The sequence below is a fragment of the Saccostrea echinata genome, unplaced genomic scaffold, assembly GCF_033153115.1.
Source record: "Saccostrea echinata isolate AGI-Se365-2 ecotype Australia unplaced genomic scaffold, CSIRO_AGI_Sech_v1 ptg000057l, whole genome shotgun sequence".
Classification (NCBI taxonomy): Eukaryota; Metazoa; Mollusca; class Bivalvia; order Ostreida; family Ostreidae; genus Saccostrea; species Saccostrea echinata.
In genome coordinates this window covers 4,117,172-4,136,391 of record NW_026889806.1, presented here as the reverse complement: position 1 = coordinate 4,136,391, position 19,220 = coordinate 4,117,172, and the positions used below count along the sequence as shown (strand labels likewise).

Here is a 19,220-nt window from a genome sequence, read left to right as displayed (position 1 = left end):
AACCCTGCAATATCTCTTTGCAACCTCCAACTGCTGTTTCGCCTTTTGTTTCCAGCCAAGGAATAATTAGAAAAAACGCCCGAAACATTCTGTTAAGTGAATATATTGTGGTATATGAACTGCTCTTCTGTGGGGTTATATATAATTATAATACCTTCTATACGTGCTATGTGCTTCGTCGTATATATATATATATATATATATATATATATATATATATAGCATTGTTCATAAATTACATAGCTTGCGTGTGATTTTATTGCTAGTAGGGTGGAACTTGATATTTGTTTGTGAAATAGAGTATTCAACATCATATGTTAGTTGCTTTTAAAACGTACTTTCATAGTTGTTTTCCTGAACAGTTTGATTTTTTCTTCGATTTGTGGAGCGTGATGTGATGATTGATTTCGCCGGTTCTCTTTCAATGTCTCTCTTGAATTTTCTGGTAAGTTGTAGGATCTTTGTATATTTTGTTTATTTAAAGGTTATTTGCCAACATTTTGGAATGTTTGCATCTCCACCCCAGGCCACGAGTAAGAAGAAACGAATCAACTGTATTTTTCAATTAAACGTTCAATTTCAAAAAATAAACATTTTTACACAATCAACTATCTGTAACAGATTTAAGAAGAAAACTCCATGTTTTGATGTACATAAATGCATTATTAACAATCATCGGTAAAATGAATACGTACATAAATCATAAAAAAATGTTTATGAAATCATGGTTTAGTAAAATTGAGAGAAAAATTTCGAATTTAAAATAAGTTAAATGTACGTTAAAGAATTTTTCAATTCTTAGTAACACGTCGTTGATTGTGTCATACATATGTGCATGTTGCTATCGAAGAAGTAACCGGAAGGACACTGTTGAACTGCTGGTCCACTGAGCAGACACTTCAGGAAGTAGTTACAGCCTCGGCATGACTGGTGGTACCCGATACCGATTCTAATACAATCAGATTCCACGTGGCATGCACCTGAAAGTAATTATCGTCGATAATATTTGCTGTTGATTGATGTAACATACTTTCAATATTATAAATGACATGTACATGTTACATTATTATCGACAGTTTAGACTTTCAGTATGCTGTGACATGGTTATTCTAAAATTATTTTTAAACAGTAATGTTTGCTGTATATTTCGAATCAGTAAGGTTAGCAATTGAAAATCGTAAATTTCATAGAGTTAAGTAGTTGCATAAAACGTATGTACAATAGTTCAGACTTACGTCACCTCCATGTTTGTTAGCAATCTCCGAAGTCCAAACTATAAGTGAAATAGTCCTTAATTTCGAGACTTGTTACGAGTTTATTTTGAATAGAAAGGATACCTGTAAAATGCGACTGTCCTGACTGACTCCTTGTAGTAGTGGGCTGTGTTGGTTGGATGGTCCTATGTGTAGTTGTTGTCTTGTGCGTGGTGACGGGATATCCTCCATTATTTATTCCACTTCCTCCAGAACTACTTCCACCTATCCCCGATCCAGTACTTCCGCCTCCACCCAGGCCACTTCCTGTACCAGTTCCACTTCCTGTTCCAGTTCCACTCCCTGTACCACTTCCACTTCCTGTGCTGCTGCTTCCGGAACTCCCAGTGCCAGAACTTCCAGATCCGCCTCCACTTAAAGAATTGCTTGATGGAGGGGGAGTTTGCGTGGTGGCAGGGCCAGGGTAAGACCAATCTAGAAATTTATATTTGCATTGATGTATGATATCACTGCATATCACAGGATTTGTAAAATGACTTTTTAATTTGTATAGAATTAATGTTGGCAATAAAATGTCCCCATCATAATGAATATAATAATGACAATATAATGATGAATAATTCACGTTAAATGAATTGTTATGTTCACACTATAGCTACATGCATGTACACCTGTGCTAAGGCTGCATTTTTATTATTCATATCTTGCCTTTTCAGTTCGATGAAAAATTAATTCCCTTTTTCTATTTTAACTTCATTTTAAGATTTTATTTCGGAAAATGAGAAAAATGAAAGAAAAATGCCTGAAGAGATTACAGTGCTATTTGTACTACTTACATTTTTTCTTCTCGCAGACATAATTAATTGGTATATTACAATCGACGTCATTAAGTTCAGAGTTCACAAATTCTCCGCAGTGTTCCATCCCGGCATAATTATCAGGCATGCCCTTTTTCCAAGGCCTAATTTTGGTAAAGATATATGTATATATTTGAAAAAAAGGTAAGTATTATCTTACATCGAGAAAAGAAGCTAAAACTTGAAAAATTATAATTTTTTTTTAATTTTTCAACAGAAGTACCGATAGTTTTCTTACACTATGTTTGTGTCATGTGGGGCGCCATTTATCCATTTAAAGTTCTGAGAATCAGTGCGAGGAACATTTGACATTCCTATCCAAACTTGGTACAGGAAGTTTGGGAAATATGTTGCTTTGAGTTGATTAAGTTCCTGCTTTACCCACGCCTGAAAAAAATGTACTGCTAGCCAACATTTAATCGGGCTCATTTATTGCTAATAACGTTTTTGATCCTAAAATCTATTCAAGAGGCTTCTTTTCGTGAACAATTTGCATTGCCATAGCAGGTGTAAAAGTCATTTCTTATAATCTTCAATTTGACGTGCATTTCAGATAAATAATACAAAACTTTATTTTTGTATCCAAAGATTGCTATGGATGCATGTAGGGAATCACGTACCTGCAATCACATTCAACTTAAAGTCATTTCCTCGCAACTTTGTTGCGAGAAGATAAGAAACAGGGACAAAGGTTGTTTTACAGTAACCGTTTTGTTCCTACCGCTTCCTGTGTGTCGTCCACCACCAAAAGATCTCCCTGCTGCAGACGACAGATCTGTCGCGCGTCATTGTACGTTTCAATGTTACGTGTCGTCATCAAATAACACGTGTCACTTCCGGGACGTTCCTTCCAGCCTTGTGGGCATACACCATATGGGTCTGGAATCAGGGAAGACAAGAAGTTGATATATCATATCGTATCATATACATGTAGTAAAATAACCAAAATTTTAGGTTTAAAAGTGGTGTTAAAGAAATAAAGTAATTTGTGATACCTGATTTCGTTGGGCATCCTAGCACTTCAAATCGCATAGATATGTGGTTATTCCAGGCAACGGGACGGATTCTGAGATATTTAGCGATGATAGAACACCCAAACATGTTTGTTACCTCCGACTCTTGGTCTGTATTTCCGTTAAATACCTGAATGATGAAAACAGTACAATTTATTTTGATATTAATGATAGTTCTGATGATGAATATGAATTAAAGTTATAACAGAAGTTCAGTTTTAACTTGTGTCTTACTATTTTATTTCCATTAGAGTCCTTTACAGGGCCAAAGTTCACTCCGTCGACGCTGTACTCAACAGTATACTTAGTCACGTGTTCGTTGCAGCATTGTGATTGGACGTCTATATTCCTGCCCTGAGTAACTACTCCTCTAATAACACTTTGGGAGTTAAATTGAACCTGCGTATTAATTCATTGAATTATAATTATATCGCATGGAAATATAAGCTTTTATTAAACGTTTAAACTTGACATTAGCGATCACACACAGACCTGTATGTACTGATTTTTGTCGTTGTACTGGGCTGACCATCCTCCGTTTAGAAATGTTCCATTCTGGTAGTTTAAACTTGGACTGTAAAGCCGACCCCGGTATGGGGCGTAATTACCATTAGAAGTATTACTGTACGTGGAGGAAGCAGTGATTTGACTATCGGCAACTCCACGCGGACCGGAAACTAAGTTCCCGTGACAAACATCTGGACCTGATAGCATGACTTTAAGTGATACCATTATTCTGTCTTAGTTATGATACTTTATCAAAGCTGCTGTATATGGTTCTTAGATTGCGATATTATGAATTGCAAATACATTAACAATATCAAAAATCTGCACATTTATCCCCCTTTAATGATCAGAAGAAACTTGTAAACGTGTAAAAAGAATCATATTTGTACCATTATTTTGTTTGGTTGCTGCGGTAGTTATGGATACTGTGGTAGTGGTTACTGGGGTTGTCGTTGGGAGAGGATTGCAGTCCCACAGGATGTCGAGATACTTTGGAATGCTGGGACATGGGTCTTCTCCCAGAATCCCTGTGTCGGCGGACACTTGACATATATCTTTCCCATTACATCTCTGAGCCACGAATCCCGTCACGCGCCCCGAAGAGTAGCAGTCAATGGTAAGGTGCTTTTTACACACAATGGAATTCGTCCTGCCAAAATTTACGGTCCGAATTTGTATGGTAGTTCCAGTAGGACAAGCGAGTGGTTTTGTTTCAAATTCACAGATGATTTTATTATTGCTAGCCGCTGAAATAATTAACCATACGACGTTTAAAATTTTAAACAATTAACAAATGCAAATTAATGGTGCAAAAAGGTTGAAGAACAAAATATGTAAGATTATATTCTAAGCAAAATGTCAAACCTTTCCCTTTTGGGACACACTACATACAGTATTTATACCTAAGATTAGTCTACTTACCGAGTACAATGGCAGGAAACACTGCAATGAAGAAAAGAAAAAAAGTGTAACAACAAAACTACCCTAGTCACTGCTAACAAAATATTTGACTATCTCAGTCTTCAGGTTCTTAATATTTGTAATTATTTGAGTTATTTGATTCAGGAGTTTTTATTAGTCAAAGAATATGATAAAAAGTTTTCCGTGCATTTCAAACTTTTTTCTGAAGCGTAATGCTCAGTAAGGAACGTTTTCTCGAAGTGATGCATGGACATTTGCGCCAAATATACATCGTACCATCTTGCGAAATATCTACGAAATAAATAATGGTTATTTTGTTTAAGACGTATCACTTGTTGTTGAATACAAACCTGTTGCATAAAATAATTCCAGAGATTTCATAATTGAGTATTTTAGAGAAATAGTCCTTTGATTAACACGACAATCTCGCTGTTATTGTATCCCCTCAGTAATAATACATTCTCTTCCTATCTAACGCTATTTAATCTGCTCAGAATTGGACCGAAATTGTTTATAAACATTATATAGAAAAGTCCCCACCCCACATCTTTAAACAAGCAATTTTATCTTGACCATGCCATCAAATTCTCGACAAGAGCACATGTAATGGATTTGTTTATATCAATTTGAATTCAGGAGTCATGAATCCATTGATCACGTGACACGACGAAGTGACCATTCATTAAGTACAACCAACAGATTCCAGTTAAACGGTGCTTTTGTTGCTATGTGGCAATCTTTAAACAACATCAAATAATCCTCAAGTACGTTCATGAATGATGTGTCGTCATACAAATGTTTTAAGGAAGTATAGTAAAGCTTATATTTGATATTTTTTGCTACAAACCGGAACCACCTACCGGTACATAAATGTCCAGCAGAGTATTAAACACTTCAGTTCGTCACCACTTGTATGTCGCCTTACCCTGGCTACCTTCTCTCTGTAGGGGTAACCCTTCTCGTGATTTGTCTGATCAAGTAGCCCTCCAATCCTGATATTTTATTCCGTCTCCCTATCCTTCTCTATCATCTATGTTCGCTTTATAAATTGTTCTGGAATTTGCTTGTAAAAGTAATCATTGCTATCTCAGCTACCGGCAACTCATATAAGTAAAGATGTATTTCAAACATGCATAGAATGTATGAACTTGTTTTCAAATCAAAATTTAACCATGTTATTAACAGTTGTAATCATTAAAGGCGAGAACCTCGTAAGTTGTGTTAGAACCTTTTTGTATTATATTGATACATTTAAATATGTTCAAGTTAAGTATAGTTTTCTAGGACCTTTTTTGGCTTTAGAATAGTCTACTGTTTTGGAGTATTTTTCTTTGAAAAAAATGTTTTTGCGATGTTCGGCTGCTTAAGTAAATGCTTTGGTTTCTTCCTGAGCGTCGGGTATATCATGTCCGGATCCGAGATGTTACGGTTAGATGTAGCAGATTGAACAATTTAAATGAAAAAAACAGAGAAACAAACAAACAAAACAGTTTAAAGCTAAATTTATCATTTGATGAACAGTCTAATGAAAACTAGAATAGGTATCATCAGATTTAAAATACTTTAAAGTTTAATGTATAACATAGAATCAGTATCTTTCACATATAAGTTAATGAAAACAAAATTAAATAACATTGAAACACATATTTTGAGTGCTTATTGCCTCTAAATGTATATATACCCTCTCCTTGTATATTAGAAACAGGAATTACCGCTATACGGGTTTCCTTGTGGTTTTTGTGCCCGTACAACTTCCTTGACATAGCCAAATATTTACGACAGTTGTTCCAAAATTCCGTATAGACAAGTGGCTTTTCAATAAATTGTTACTGAGAAATGATATTTGTACAAATCAAAGAACACAAAGTATGCAACAAAAATATGTAAAAATGTTAAATATTGTACGAGATTCAATTGGCGAAGTGCAGATATTTTATATAATAAAATGAGAAGCGGGGCTATTTCTAAAACAAATTAAAATCATCCGAGAGAACGTTATTCCAAAGCATGAAAAGGGATAACAAATACAAAATAGAACATTCTTATTGCACGCGGGATTTTTTTGAAAAGAAATGGCAGTGCCACTTTATTCTGTGCTTATATATATATATATTTTTTTACATTAATACAGAATATAAGTACAACAATAAATGGATAAATATATCTCTGTTTAGTGCTTAACAATTTTGTAGAGGTATTTGGTGGGTTGGTGCTTATCGATGGAACAGTCTTTCGTGACTTTTAACCCTCGCATCCTAAGCAATTCGATTAATTCATAGCAAAAGACAGCTTAATACTCTAAAATTATGATATTTTTAAAAACATGAATGCACATGGTAAGACTTCCTGCGGTCCATTTGCATTGTTTATTGTTTAATTAGATTATACTGGTCCATGATCCACGGTCATTTTAGTGGCATAGAGATTATTAGAATTTACCAACATCCGAATGAACGTCTCCCCATTCTCCTCCAAATGTCAAATGAATTACATTGTATCTCTAACAGGATTAATTAATCCTCTTGTTTACAACACAACTATATGGTTGTTCAACAACGCTGCCTTTAGCCGTTTAAGAATCGAACAAACAGTGAACTTATTACTTATCCGTATTTGGCAAACCTTTTCTTTACGTTATGGGAACTTTCTAAAATCATTCAAGAAACTTATAGAATGATAAAACAGAAAAATTCCCTTTTCCTTTTCTTTCAGTCTAAATTGGTGATCAAGAATATTGGAAACGAAAACCGTGAAAAAGAAATTAACTGAAGTTTCAAAATGGTACACGCAATTTTTTTCACAGTCATTTAAATTTCTTGCAATAAAAATTATCTGCAAATATACCCCGATTCTGACGAACGATTGTTTTAGGAACATGTAAATAAAAGAAAGGTAAGAATCAACCAATCAAAGGTAGCTAAAAACTATTGTTCCTCTCAAGGTGGTTAATATGCGTCAGTAGAAGGGATCATGATCTCTAGATTATTAGAGATTAATTCATTTTCATACACGCCGGATCAGTGATTTAATCTGTGTTTGATTTGAAAATCTCAACATCCATCATAACAATAAACCTTGGTCAAAATAACTAGGATTAAATATATTGATGTGTCGGTGTGTTGGTGTATGCGCAGTTTCCTTCACCAATGAATAAATATTTAAATAGATCGATATCACTGCATTATTGAGTAGAGAGAATCCTGTGTTCCAATCGAGACTGAGTTGTTATCGGTCTGTTCGCGTTAATCACCGGGTAATTGACCCCTTTTTAAAGAGTACACTTATTCAATGTTTTAGGGTGGTTTTATTGAACCTTATCTCTGTGGTCCTTTGGAGGAAAAGCCTATTTCTGAGGAAAGTAAAAGTTCAAAATAAAGGAGAATATCAAAGGTATACGGACTTTTTTCTAACTCTAAAGGTCAGTTGGTCTTCAGTATATTCCTAATAATGAATTTCGTTTTTAATAACTGTTTTTGATTTGTACTTGGTAATGAATCGCACTGGTAACATTTATACATCCATAACTACCTGGCATGAGGTAGAATTTTATTATCAAGCAATGTTTCCATTCTACGTTTCTATTAATGTCTAATGGTCTTTGACGTATATATTCAGGTATAGATATCCAAGATGGCGTTATCTTGTGGAGGAAAATGTATGAAGTTATTTCTGATTGTTGTCAACACGATCTTTATGGTACTGTATGTTTATATTGTTGATATACAATTTCATTGGAATTTAAAAGTGTAAACAGGATAATGTTTGATAAATGTAAATAAAATTAAACTTTAATACGTTAGCGTATAGCTATGGCAATACAGTCCTTCCGGTGCTACTTTTAGATATCTTTATGTAATAAACATGATAAAAAACACAAAATGAAAAAGTAAAATTAAAAATCATTGACAGAGAGCAGTGATTTACAAGGACTGTGTTTATATGGGATATCCTCTGAACAGCTTCATTGCTCTTGTTCGAAATTCTTCATTTCTGCATTGAATGAAAACAAAATCAATATCTTGAAGATGTAATCATTATAGATGGGCTGCTGATGTCCAAAATCAGTACAAGCATAATTATCACCATAATCCTCACTTAAAACAAAATCACGTGTTACTTTTAGTTGCTCGGTCTCGGTATCCTTATACCAGGGATTTTGATGTTGGTTGATGTTGACGTCATCAATGATAACATACTCCCCCTGCTGAAGCAGCTGTCATTCGGTGCACTAAATGTGGGCGACCTTGCCAAGGGACTGTCCTTGACACTGATAATCTTTGGTACATTCGTCCTCATTGTGTCAATGCTTGGCTGTTGTGGTGCCATGTGTCAACAGAGACTGTGCCTCGTCGTTGTGAGTTGTTTTCATTGAGTTCACACTACAGCCTGTGTCTATACATACTGAAAAAGCTTTTGAGCTTGTTAACACTATTACAAATTAGAAGGACATTGTCTCTTTCAGTATGCTGCACTAGTGTTGGTGTTCTTCCTGGCTAAACTGGTGGTCGTCATCTTGTGGTTCGTTATGAACGACAAGGTAAATTTAGCTCTTATGTAACATTTAATAAGAAAAATAATCAAAGCTGCAGTTTTTAGTGTGTGCAAAACACTTTTTCTATTGCATTCAGATCCAAAGTTGGATGAAAACGGAACTGCTTAGCCAGCTCGAGACGAACTATAAACATAACGATCTGACGTCAGAGGAAATTTCTACGGCCTGGAACTATATGTTTATGACTGTAAGTGCCCTCTATCACCTCCCTTTCTTGTATCTCTTAATTCTCTTTTTAACCATGTGTCATGTATTGAATTTACATTTCTACAACAGCTGTCCTGCTGTGGAGTCAATGCAGTCACAGGAACGACAAATGACTTTGATAACTCGGTGTGGATCGCTAGTGCCGGAAGTAAAGAAATCCCAACATTCTGTTGTTCAGGGGTCACAGCCTCAAATTACGCCAGCTACTCCAACACTGCGTGCACGGACTCTGTTACATCAGGTTACTACACCAAGGTATTACAATGTTATCATCTTTTAAAAGAATACCTTAGGAAAATCCTTTGAAATATATATTAATCCCTCCATGACTGAACCTTCGACAGGAAGTACTTCCCCTCGGGCAAGCCCTACCCTCGGGGAAAAGTTCTTGTCACAGGTTTGATAAAAGAAATATCCGACTCACAACCAGTTGATAAGCCTTTTAAATTTGAATTTCCTTAAAACGACTTGTCTAAAAACTTCCCAGAATTTTTATTTTCGCAAGCGCATTTGCATCCTGTGAATTTTGATGCAGTGCATGATACATGATATATACATGATGTGTCCAAGACGAAATCTTTTCCGATTTACAATATATAGTCAGTGGGAACCAGCGAAAACCTCAGGCTTGTTTACTACACTGTACTAACTAAACAGTATTATGACCCTTCCAAAGGATTGACAGTTTAAAAAAGTTTCTACTACATTGCATAGTAAATAAGAGAGAGATAATAAATCAATATGACCATTTTCTTTAAAATTAGCAAAAAAGTATCAAAGCAATTCAAGTAATTCAGCAACAGGCGTGCATAACATTATGAGTTTTAAAAATATGAAAAATGTGTATGAAATATAGTGTTAAAGAGTAAAAAGACGGATTTGGACAAAAATATTGAGACGTGTTTGTTCGATATTGAGACTGTGTATGTGTTTGATTTGATATTTTCAGGGATGTTATGACGCCACATATAGTTTACTGGACACATACAGCACGGTATTCATGGCAACCGGAATCTGTATCCTACTTGTGGAGGTAAGCAGGGTTACGTTTATGTGTCATATAGCTCTTCATAATGCAAACTCAGCGTTCAATAAACGATAACATTCTCTAGACTTTTAATAGTTTTTTTTTTCTTTATTATACATTATTTTTTAGCTAAATAATAATAAAGGATTTATTGAACTTATATTGATGAATATTGGCACTCGTTGGCAAGCTCGTGCATTTGTTTTGCCAACTCGTCACCAATAAAAGTTCAATGGCCCTATACTATACAACAGACAGGCAGAAGGCTGCATGACATTAGCAGAAAGACAATATATGACAACTTGGGTTATTAAATTTAATTTAGTATAAGTAAATCTGTTTACATTTCTTATTAACAGCCTTTATTACTTATCTCATGTATATTAAAGACGTGATAATTAATAAAGTAGGTATACATGTACATGTTCTCAATCTGAAGGACACGTGCTCTGTATGTGACTTTGTAGTTGTTGTCGATTTTGGCGGGAATTATACTGATCTACAAAGTAGGTCAGTCACGTGCTGAAGATCAAAAGGAACAGACCAAATAGGTATTATATGGGCATGGTCATTGTCTGCACTTTGGATGAGGAAAACTTTTCATCCTCTTTGACAAGCTTAAAAAACCCACCTCGAATACATTCATCAAATATAGATAATATGCATTCACGGATAAAAGTAATATTAATTAATAGGTATATCATCGGATATACAATACATACAATATAGAAGTATCCACGGATATAAGTATTTAACCTTTATTCCCAGATTTACGTAAATAGCCGTATCCCCATATATAAGTAATATAAATGTATTCGCATATATAAGTAATAAATCTTTATTCCCAGATAGAAGTAATAAAGCTACATTTACAGATATACTTAAATACCTTTATCCCCAGATATAAGTAATATAGATGTATTCGCAGATATAAGTAATAAAGCTGTATTTCCAGATATAAGTAATATAGATGTATCTGCAAATATAAGTAATATTGCAGTATTCCCAGATATAAGTAATATTATAATAGCAGTATTCCCAGATAAACGTAATATAACAGTATTTTCTGATAAACGTAATATAGCAGTATTCCCAGATAAAAGTAATATAGCAGTATTTTAGGAATGACTCTAATTCTTGGCCAAATTATTCGAGTATAACCTGGTTTGGGTCAGTTTACGCTGTTTTATAATCCGCTTCGCGGATTATAAAGCGTAAACTGACCCAAACCAGGTTATTCTCGAATAATTTGGCCAAGAATTAGAGTCATTCCTTATAATTTAATTTTAAAATCATTAAATATCTATGGGTGTAAAATTTCGTTGCTTTTTATTAGTTCAAATTTGCCGCTCAATAATACAACCGTAGTAACGGAAGTGATGGGAAGCGAGGGGAGGTAAAAACTGATACATAGGCTTAGCAGTCTTGTTGTTTGCTTACATGTGGTAATTATAAGATCGAATTATTGTATGAAGTTAAAGGTACATTTATTAAATCTGGAATTTTCCATGAATCCCGAGGACTGGAAATGAGAGGATAAACGTAATATAGCAGTATTTCCTGATAAACGTAATATAGCAGTATTCCCAGATAAACGTAATATAGCAGTATTTCCTGATAAACGTAATATAGCAGTATTCCCAGATAAACGTAATATAGCAGTATTTCCTGATAAACGTAATAAAGCAGTATTCCTAGATAAACGTAACATAGCAGTATTCCCCCTTACACGTAATATAGCTGTATTCTCAGATAAACGTAATATAGCAGTATTCCCCGTTACACGTAATATAGCTGTATTCTCAGATAAACGTAATATAGCAGTATTCTCAGATAAACGTAATATAGCAGTATTCTCAGATAAACGTAATATAGCAATATTCTCAGATAAACGTAATATAGCAGTATTCTCAGATAAACGTAATATAGCAGTATTCTCAGATAAACGTAATATAGCAGTATTCCCCGTTACACGTAATATAGCAGTATTCTCAGATAAACGTAATATAGCAGTATTCCCCGTTACACGTAATATAGCAGTATTCTCAGAAAAACGTAATATAGCAGTATTCCCCGTTACACGTAATATAGCAGTATTCTCAGATAAACGTAATATAGCAGTATTCCCCGTTACACGTAATATAGCAGTATTCCCAGATAAACGTAATATAGCAGTATTCTCAGATAAACGTAATATAGCAGTATTCCCCGTTACACGTAATGTAGCAGTATTCTCAGATAAACGTAATATAGCAGTATTCTCAGATAAACGTAATATAGCAGTATTCTCAGATAAACGTAATATAGCAGTATTCTCAGATAAACGTAATATAGCAGTATTCCCCTTTACACGTAATATAGCAGTATTCTCAGATAAACTAATATAGTAGAAATAATGAAAATAGCAGTATCCACAGTAGACTCTGACAACTCTGTACCTTGTTTTTTTTTAGTTAATTTCTATGTTATACGTAACTTTTAAAATTAGAAAATAGTTCTTTGTTTTATTGGAATTATATTTAAAATTGAAAGCGATTCGCTAATATCCATCATGTAAGTTTGTTCTATGCATGGTCAGTGTGACAATTGATACTTATTAGATGTTTTGCCAGGATGCCTGATGGTGACTTATGTGTTAGTTTTTCTACAAATAAAATAATGAGGTTTTTTCCGCTTGTCGAACAGGGCTGAAAAGTTGCAATGGGACATAAGCATGTAAAGTGTATGGTGATTTTTATTGTTTTTGAAAAAAAGCAAATTGTTTTATATGATGTATAACACTTAGGATTTTCTCATTTATTGCCCTGTCCCAGTTCAATTTTTTTTGAAAAGAGAACATTATGTATTATCTTTTTGTTGAACTAGTACTGTCTATGTACGAAAGCCTATTAGGATCAAACTACGGTAAAAAAAAATATTTAAAAGGCGTTATAACGCCTTTTGAAAAGGCGTTATAACGCGAAAAAAGGCGTAATAACGCCTTTTGAAAAGGCGTCATAACGCGGAAAAAGGCGTAATAACGCAAATATAGGCGTAATAACGCCTTTCCAAAAGGCGTTATAACGCGAAAAAAAGCGTTATTACACCTTTCCAAAAGGCGTTATTACGCCTTTCTAAAAGGTGTTATTACGCCTTTCAAAAAGGCGTTATTACGCCTTTCCAAAAGGCGTTATTACGCCTTTGTAAAAGGCGTTATTACGCCTTTTAAAAAGGCGTTATTATGCCTTTCCAAAAGGCGTTATTACATGACTTACTTAGCCCATCTTGGGGGCTGATTATAATTAGATTTCCAGGAAAAAAGATCTTTAAATGTGTAAAATATTTTCAGTGTTAAACCAACTTAGTCCTTCTCTGATGCCAGACGCCTCTACCAAGGTGCATGAATTTCAGAAATTTGGTTGAAGGCTAATTGCTCATTATACCTATGCAAATAGTTTGCCTGTTTTTTTCCAAGAGGAGAGATAAATATTTCAAATTTGACATGAATTTTTAATACGTGGCTAACAAAGCCCAAAGCTGGTTTTGCCTATATCCTGGATTTTCAAAAGTAGAGTGTTAACTTCTCTTAATATGCATGCAAAATGCAAACAACTGTCCGCGAGATGTGCAGGAATATAGAAAATACTAAAATTTATAATATAATTTATAATATTATAACTATAATCTAAATATTGCATAAATAAAGATGGCTTTGGTTCAATCTTTCATATATTTACTATTTTAAAATAACGCCTTTCCATTTTTGGATATATCTTCTTTTCAAACAGGCCGGTAGTAAGAATACGAGGGGGGGGGTTCCCCCTCCCAACTTTTGGGAGAATAGTCTTGCTATAGTTTAAATATAAAAAATCATTTATTGATTGTTTGGTCCCTTAACATTTTGTTGCAGTATGGTTAAACTCAGGCAAGTCATTGCATTTAAAAAAAGGTTTACCGAAAAGTTAGAAAAAAGTTTCCCCTCAAGTTTAGGCAGTTTATTTGGGGGGGGGGGGGTGCTTCTTGGTTTTTTTTTTTTTTGATTGCTTGTCAATTTTATGGGACCCCCCCCCCCCACTTCAAAAGCATGGGCCTGTCAAAGACATAATAATGGCCCTTCAAAAGGCATAATATCTCCTTTTTGAATGGCGTATTAATGCCTTTTAGAAAGGCGTAATAACGCCTTTTAGAAAGGCATAATAACGCCTTTTGGATAGGCGTAATAACGCCTTTTTAAAAGGCGTAATAACGCCTTTTGGAAAGGCGTAATAACGCCTTTTGGAAAGGCGTAATAACGCCTTTTTTCGCGTTATAATGCCTTTTTGAAAGGCGTAATTACGCCTTTATTTGCGTTATTACGCCTTTTTCCGCGTTATAACTCCTTTTGAAAAGGCGTTATTACGCCTTTTTTCGCGTTATAACGCCTTTTGAAAAGGCGTTATAACGCCTTTTAAATATTTTTTTTTACCGTAGTTTGATCCTAATTTAGGCTTTCGTATCTATGCGCAGGATTCCTAGTGCATTTGGGGATAATTTGGTCATTGTCACTCGTTAGTTTCTTTTTATGTTCTCGTATTACAATAGTAAAATGATGTCAAAAACTCAATGGAATATGACCAGTGATCTAAGACACCTTGTTAATAGTGCAATCTGAAATAAATTGGTCATTGATTGTCATTCTTCAGTTTCTATAATGTTCTGGTTTTACTTGTATTGCAATCAAAGAAAACCATATATCAAATTCGACATCATTAGACCATGAGCTGCTACCTGCTTATATCATATTCCTAGTAGTAGTATATCATGCACCTAGTAGTGTATCAGCCCGGATACAACTGAGGCCTGTTCAACAGAGCGAACGTTCGCGAGCGCTCGCCAGAATTCCTTATACCTTCAACAGAAATGTTCGCGAGCGCTCGCACTGTTGAACAGGCCTCTGGTTTTGACTTGCTGAGACAGCTGTCTGGAGCAAGAGCTGTGCCGATCTGAGGGCGAGATCACTCAGTTTTGCCCTGTTACTAAAGGGCGTATCACCCTCAATTTCAAACCACTATTTCTCTTTGTATAATGTTATTTAAGACTATTATTTGAATTGAAGTGTGAAAGAAATGTATATTGTACTCTAAATTGCATTACTTATTTATTTATGCTTCAGTATTGAGAAAATTGTTTTTAAAAAGTGCGCCAAATGATGTTGCTTGTATTACATAAAAGAGGAAACTCTTGGTTACTCAGAACAAGAAATGGAAACATATTTGTTTTTGACTGTAAAAACATACAGAAAGTTTTTCTTTAAATGTCATGTTTAAATAATTATGTATTCTTAGCTAAAATTTAGTTATTAGAAACCTCTGGCCCGTGATGACAGGTAGCACGTTTGATCCAAAGTTCCAAACTCAGTAAACTGAAATTAGATCTCTGAAGTTTTGTGACCTTGACATCTTTATAATAAAATGTGGTATAGTTAGTACAAAATTTCTAAATTACATGTAATAATCATATATATGGCTAAATGCTTTATCGTCATCATTATTCACAATTAGAACTCGATCCTCCATACTTTTCAAATGTTATGACTATTGGCTGCAATCTTTTGGAACAATCCCAGAGGGCAGGATTCTCAATTTAGTAGCTTTTGTAGTTTTCTTGTTTGTAACTTTGTCATTTGACTGGAAAAAATATTTGCATCTAATTTTATTATTACTCCAGGATGGGGCTACCTACATTGAAAGGGGAAAAATAAACTTACACTGTGGATTTATCGGAACACGCCCAAATGTTTGGTAGCCAAGAGAAATCTTTTTTCCCCTTTGACATTTTGGTTGACCCCGCAAAGGGACACAAATTTTGCAAAGTGTGTATTGGACTATTCAGCGACATAAGTTTAGTAGTTTATCTTTACATCCTTTACGCGGTCTTTCGGATGAGACTGTATAAACCGAGTTCCCGTGTCGCAGTAGGTTACACGAAAAAGATCCCCCACTGCTCAATGGCCCTAAGTGCCGAGTATAGGTATAAATTTGCAGCCCTCCACCGCCAAGTAGTGACATCTCCGCATGAGTGAAAGATTCTCGAGAGGGACGTTAAACAACAAACAAACTTCCTTTACGAAGATCGAATACAAAGATGGATAACTCTAATTTTATTTATTGCAACTAAAATACGAATTCAATATAATAATGTAATCGACATTTTTTCTTTAAAAATTCTCTGGTTTTAATATATATGATATAAACAACATCACACTTCTGTTTTGTGTTGGAATGTCAGTGTATAATTAAGTTTGATGTTAAGTTAATGAGTATTTTCAAAGAAGTCTGTAGTGGAACTAGATTATATGCGAAATAAGTCCAGAGTGTGGTGAGGAAGTACTGTATACCCCTTTATAAGTCGTTTGGAGGACCGGATGGGCTCAAATTTCCGTTCAAAAGTCTCAAACTGTGTGAAAAGAACTTGAAAATGCAAACTGGTCCCTGGTTTAAATTGATAAACATGTAAGGTGCAACGCGGCCGAACCATTTCCGTTTCAACATACGTCATTCTTCCGATTTCAGCAAAAACGCAGTGTCATTGTCTCATCCTTCAAGGATGAATTTAGTTAATTACAGTTTAACAATTGTGTACATAAAATTTATATAAAGAAGGGTTGTGTTGTGTAGATTTTAAGCATGGTTAATTTTTAAACGATACACTTTATGAGTTAATGTGACATTGGTGATGGTATCAAAAACTGCACTAAATACAGGTGTGGATCCAGGATTTTTTTCCGGGGAGGAGTGGGGGGGGGGGGGGTTCACCCCAGGCAAAAAAAAATTTCGACCCAGAAATTTCTTGGCAAGAAAAAAGTAAACTTCATTCCAAACGTGAAAAGCCTAAAAGCTAGCATATTTCGGAAGGAGGTGGGATGGGAGGAGGGGGTTAGCCTCTCCACTTCACTGCTTAAGCTTCATATATATAATTTTTTCGACCAACCTAACAGGGGTCTACATTTTCGAAGGGGGGGGGGGGTGTCCAAAGTCATTCTTTTAATAACTCTGCAAAATCCGGGTGGGTGCCCCCCCCCCTCCATCCCTTCTCTAGATTCGTGCATGGAGTAATTCGATAAACATCATTTTCAGTACATATTAGAACCGGTAATTGTAGGCGCCTCTAGATATCAATTAAAATCTTGATACACAATTTTGGCAAATTGTTAGATTCATTAGTTCTTACACCTATACTTGTTATCCTAATTTGTGGTGACCCGAAATATTTATCTACCCAGTATTTAACCTCTGACGAACTAAAATATCAAAATAACGTCAGAAAAGTATATGCGATATATATATAATTCTCCAAACACACTGCTATTATAGCACATACAATACAAGTATATGCACATGTCATACAAATTTCTTTTGAAAACTGTCTCCAAGGATGTAATTGGTTGTGTATTTTTGTCATTGCATGAACACAGTTTGTCTTCCGCTTCGTCCATGTTAGTAATTTCAAGTATTTCTTGAATATAACTTAAATCTAGTTAATTTTTCAAATTCATTTTTCTTTTCCAGATTGTTGCATTCATTGGATCCATTGTCATCATAAAGCAAGGAGGGGAGGACGGAAAGAGTTTATCTGGTGCCGCCAAAATGGTGTAGCAGAAAAATGTTGTTCTTAATTCCGTCCAAAATTTATTTATATATACATTGTTGTTTTGAATGGTGTTTCTTGTTTACTTAACAACTTCAGAATGTTTCGTCCACCACTTGACAAAATTTGATCCTGGTGCTAAAAGTTTCACCATTCAATCCTTACTATGTTTGTCTCTCTAGTTAGCTATTACGTTTAATATTGTCTTATATTTAGCATAGTACCAAATGCCATGTTGTTTAAACAACATTTTATCTTTTCACAATTGCACCAATAAGTGTAATATAAGGTTTTGTGTTATTAGGGCCTACTTTCCTGAAATTTAACATTTTTGAAAACATAATAGAGTTGTAACTTTTCTGTTTTATATTTAGCTGAACAACAAATATCTGAGATGACTTTGAAACATCGGCCTACTTGCTAAATGACGTATGGTAACTGTTGTTGATAGTGTATATATATTATTAATTGTTGATAAAAATAAATGTATAAATCACACCTTTGTTTATTTTTCAATCTGTAAAAGAGCTGTCAGTCTTGGTTCCTTACACCATTAATTCTTATCAAGTTCAGTTCTTTTCATGTTATATATCATTTCATTAACCATGTACAAACGACAATACGAACCCGCTATACACATGATCACTAAAGAGCTCTGATTCTACTGTATTTTTAGGCAGTATTGAGTATACTCAATATACTTTGATCAAAAACTTGGCATGCCATTTCAACCCGAAGAGCCTAGTCGAATAGTCGGGGGCATTAGTCGAGCGATAGTGGAGTACTCACTAAAATATTTTTCCTTCATGTGGTTTAATTCAATATGTCCTTTTCAAAAACAAAACAAAAAGGACTGCTTGTGAGCTTATACAAAGTGAGATTTGTCAACCAGTTCAAATTCTTATTACATTGACCTTTCAAATGACCTTTGACAAAATCACTTTGTAAGAAGCTTTTGAAGATATTTTCGTCAAACTTCATGCACATCGTCATGTACAAATTTTCATGTTGCTAATGAACCCTGGGCGGGGCGTTCATGTCCTGTGGGCATATTTTCTGTTTTATTTTATTCCATTACATGAATTTTCAGAAAGCCTAACCTGACTACAAATTTCCCCAGATGACTCAAAACGACTGTGACATATTTACCAATTCATACAAAGAATTCTTGATTGTTGTGGTCAGACTCGGTTCAAAATCACCTTTTCAATTGACACCATTTCAACGTGCCTGGTTCCAGGTCGATGAATAACCCATGACTGGTATACACTTATAGTGCACTTTTAAAAGAGGGTTGATCAATAACCCATGACTGGT

General features: G+C 34.7%; 2 protein-coding genes across 2 annotated transcripts; one reads left to right on the top strand and one right to left on the bottom strand.

The window, feature by feature from the left end:
• Nucleotides 1-798: 798 nt before the first annotated feature.
• Nucleotides 799-6,275, bottom strand: LOC133174064 (uncharacterized). Its single transcript, XM_061309106.1, has 11 exons — nt 6,225-6,275; nt 4,513-4,570; nt 3,981-4,337; nt 3,577-3,788; nt 3,319-3,483; nt 3,067-3,214; nt 2,793-2,950; nt 2,310-2,458; nt 2,051-2,175; nt 1,338-1,688; nt 799-980 (listed from the first exon to the last, which is right to left on the bottom strand). The coding sequence occupies exons 1-11, from the start codon at nt 6,273-6,275 to the stop codon at nt 799-801; spliced, it is 1,956 nt and encodes a 651-aa protein (XP_061165090.1).
• A 1,442-nt stretch (nt 6,276-7,717) lies between these two features.
• LOC133174239 (tetraspanin-9-like) lies at nt 7,718-18,401 on the top strand. The gene is made up of 8 exons (XM_061309317.1): nt 7,718-7,930; nt 8,128-8,208; nt 8,636-8,866; nt 8,975-9,049; nt 9,141-9,251; nt 9,341-9,526; nt 10,221-10,304; nt 17,825-18,401. Exons 2-8 carry the CDS (start codon nt 8,143-8,145, stop codon nt 17,909-17,911), a joined length of 840 nt encoding a protein of 279 aa, XP_061165301.1. The 5' UTR covers nt 7,718-7,930; nt 8,128-8,142; the 3' UTR covers nt 17,912-18,401.
• Nucleotides 18,402-19,220: the final 819 nt, after the last annotated feature.

Excerpts from the sequence above, each read along its gene's own strand:
- LOC133174239 (XM_061309317.1), top strand. The coding sequence starts at position 8,143 with ATGGCGTTATCTTGTGGAGGAAAATGTATGAAGTTATTTCTGATTGTT. Across the intron at positions 8,209-8,635 it reads TTGTCAACACGATCTTTATG|TTGCTCGGTCTCGGTATCCT; the intron begins GTACTGTATGTT and ends TGTTACTTTTAG. Across the intron at positions 8,867-8,974 it reads AGAGACTGTGCCTCGTCGTT|TATGCTGCACTAGTGTTGGT; the intron begins GTGAGTTGTTTT and ends TGTCTCTTTCAG.
- LOC133174064 (XM_061309106.1), bottom strand. The coding sequence starts at position 6,275 with ATGTCAAGGAAGTTGTACGGGCACAAAAACCACAAGGAAACCCGTATA. Across the intron at positions 4,338-4,512 it reads GTTTCCTGCCATTGTACTCG|CGGCTAGCAATAATAAAATC; the intron begins GTAAGTAGACTA and ends TAATTATTTCAG. Across the intron at positions 3,215-3,318 it reads ACTCTAATGGAAATAAAATA|GTATTTAACGGAAATACAGA; the intron begins GTAAGACACAAG and ends TTCATCATTCAG.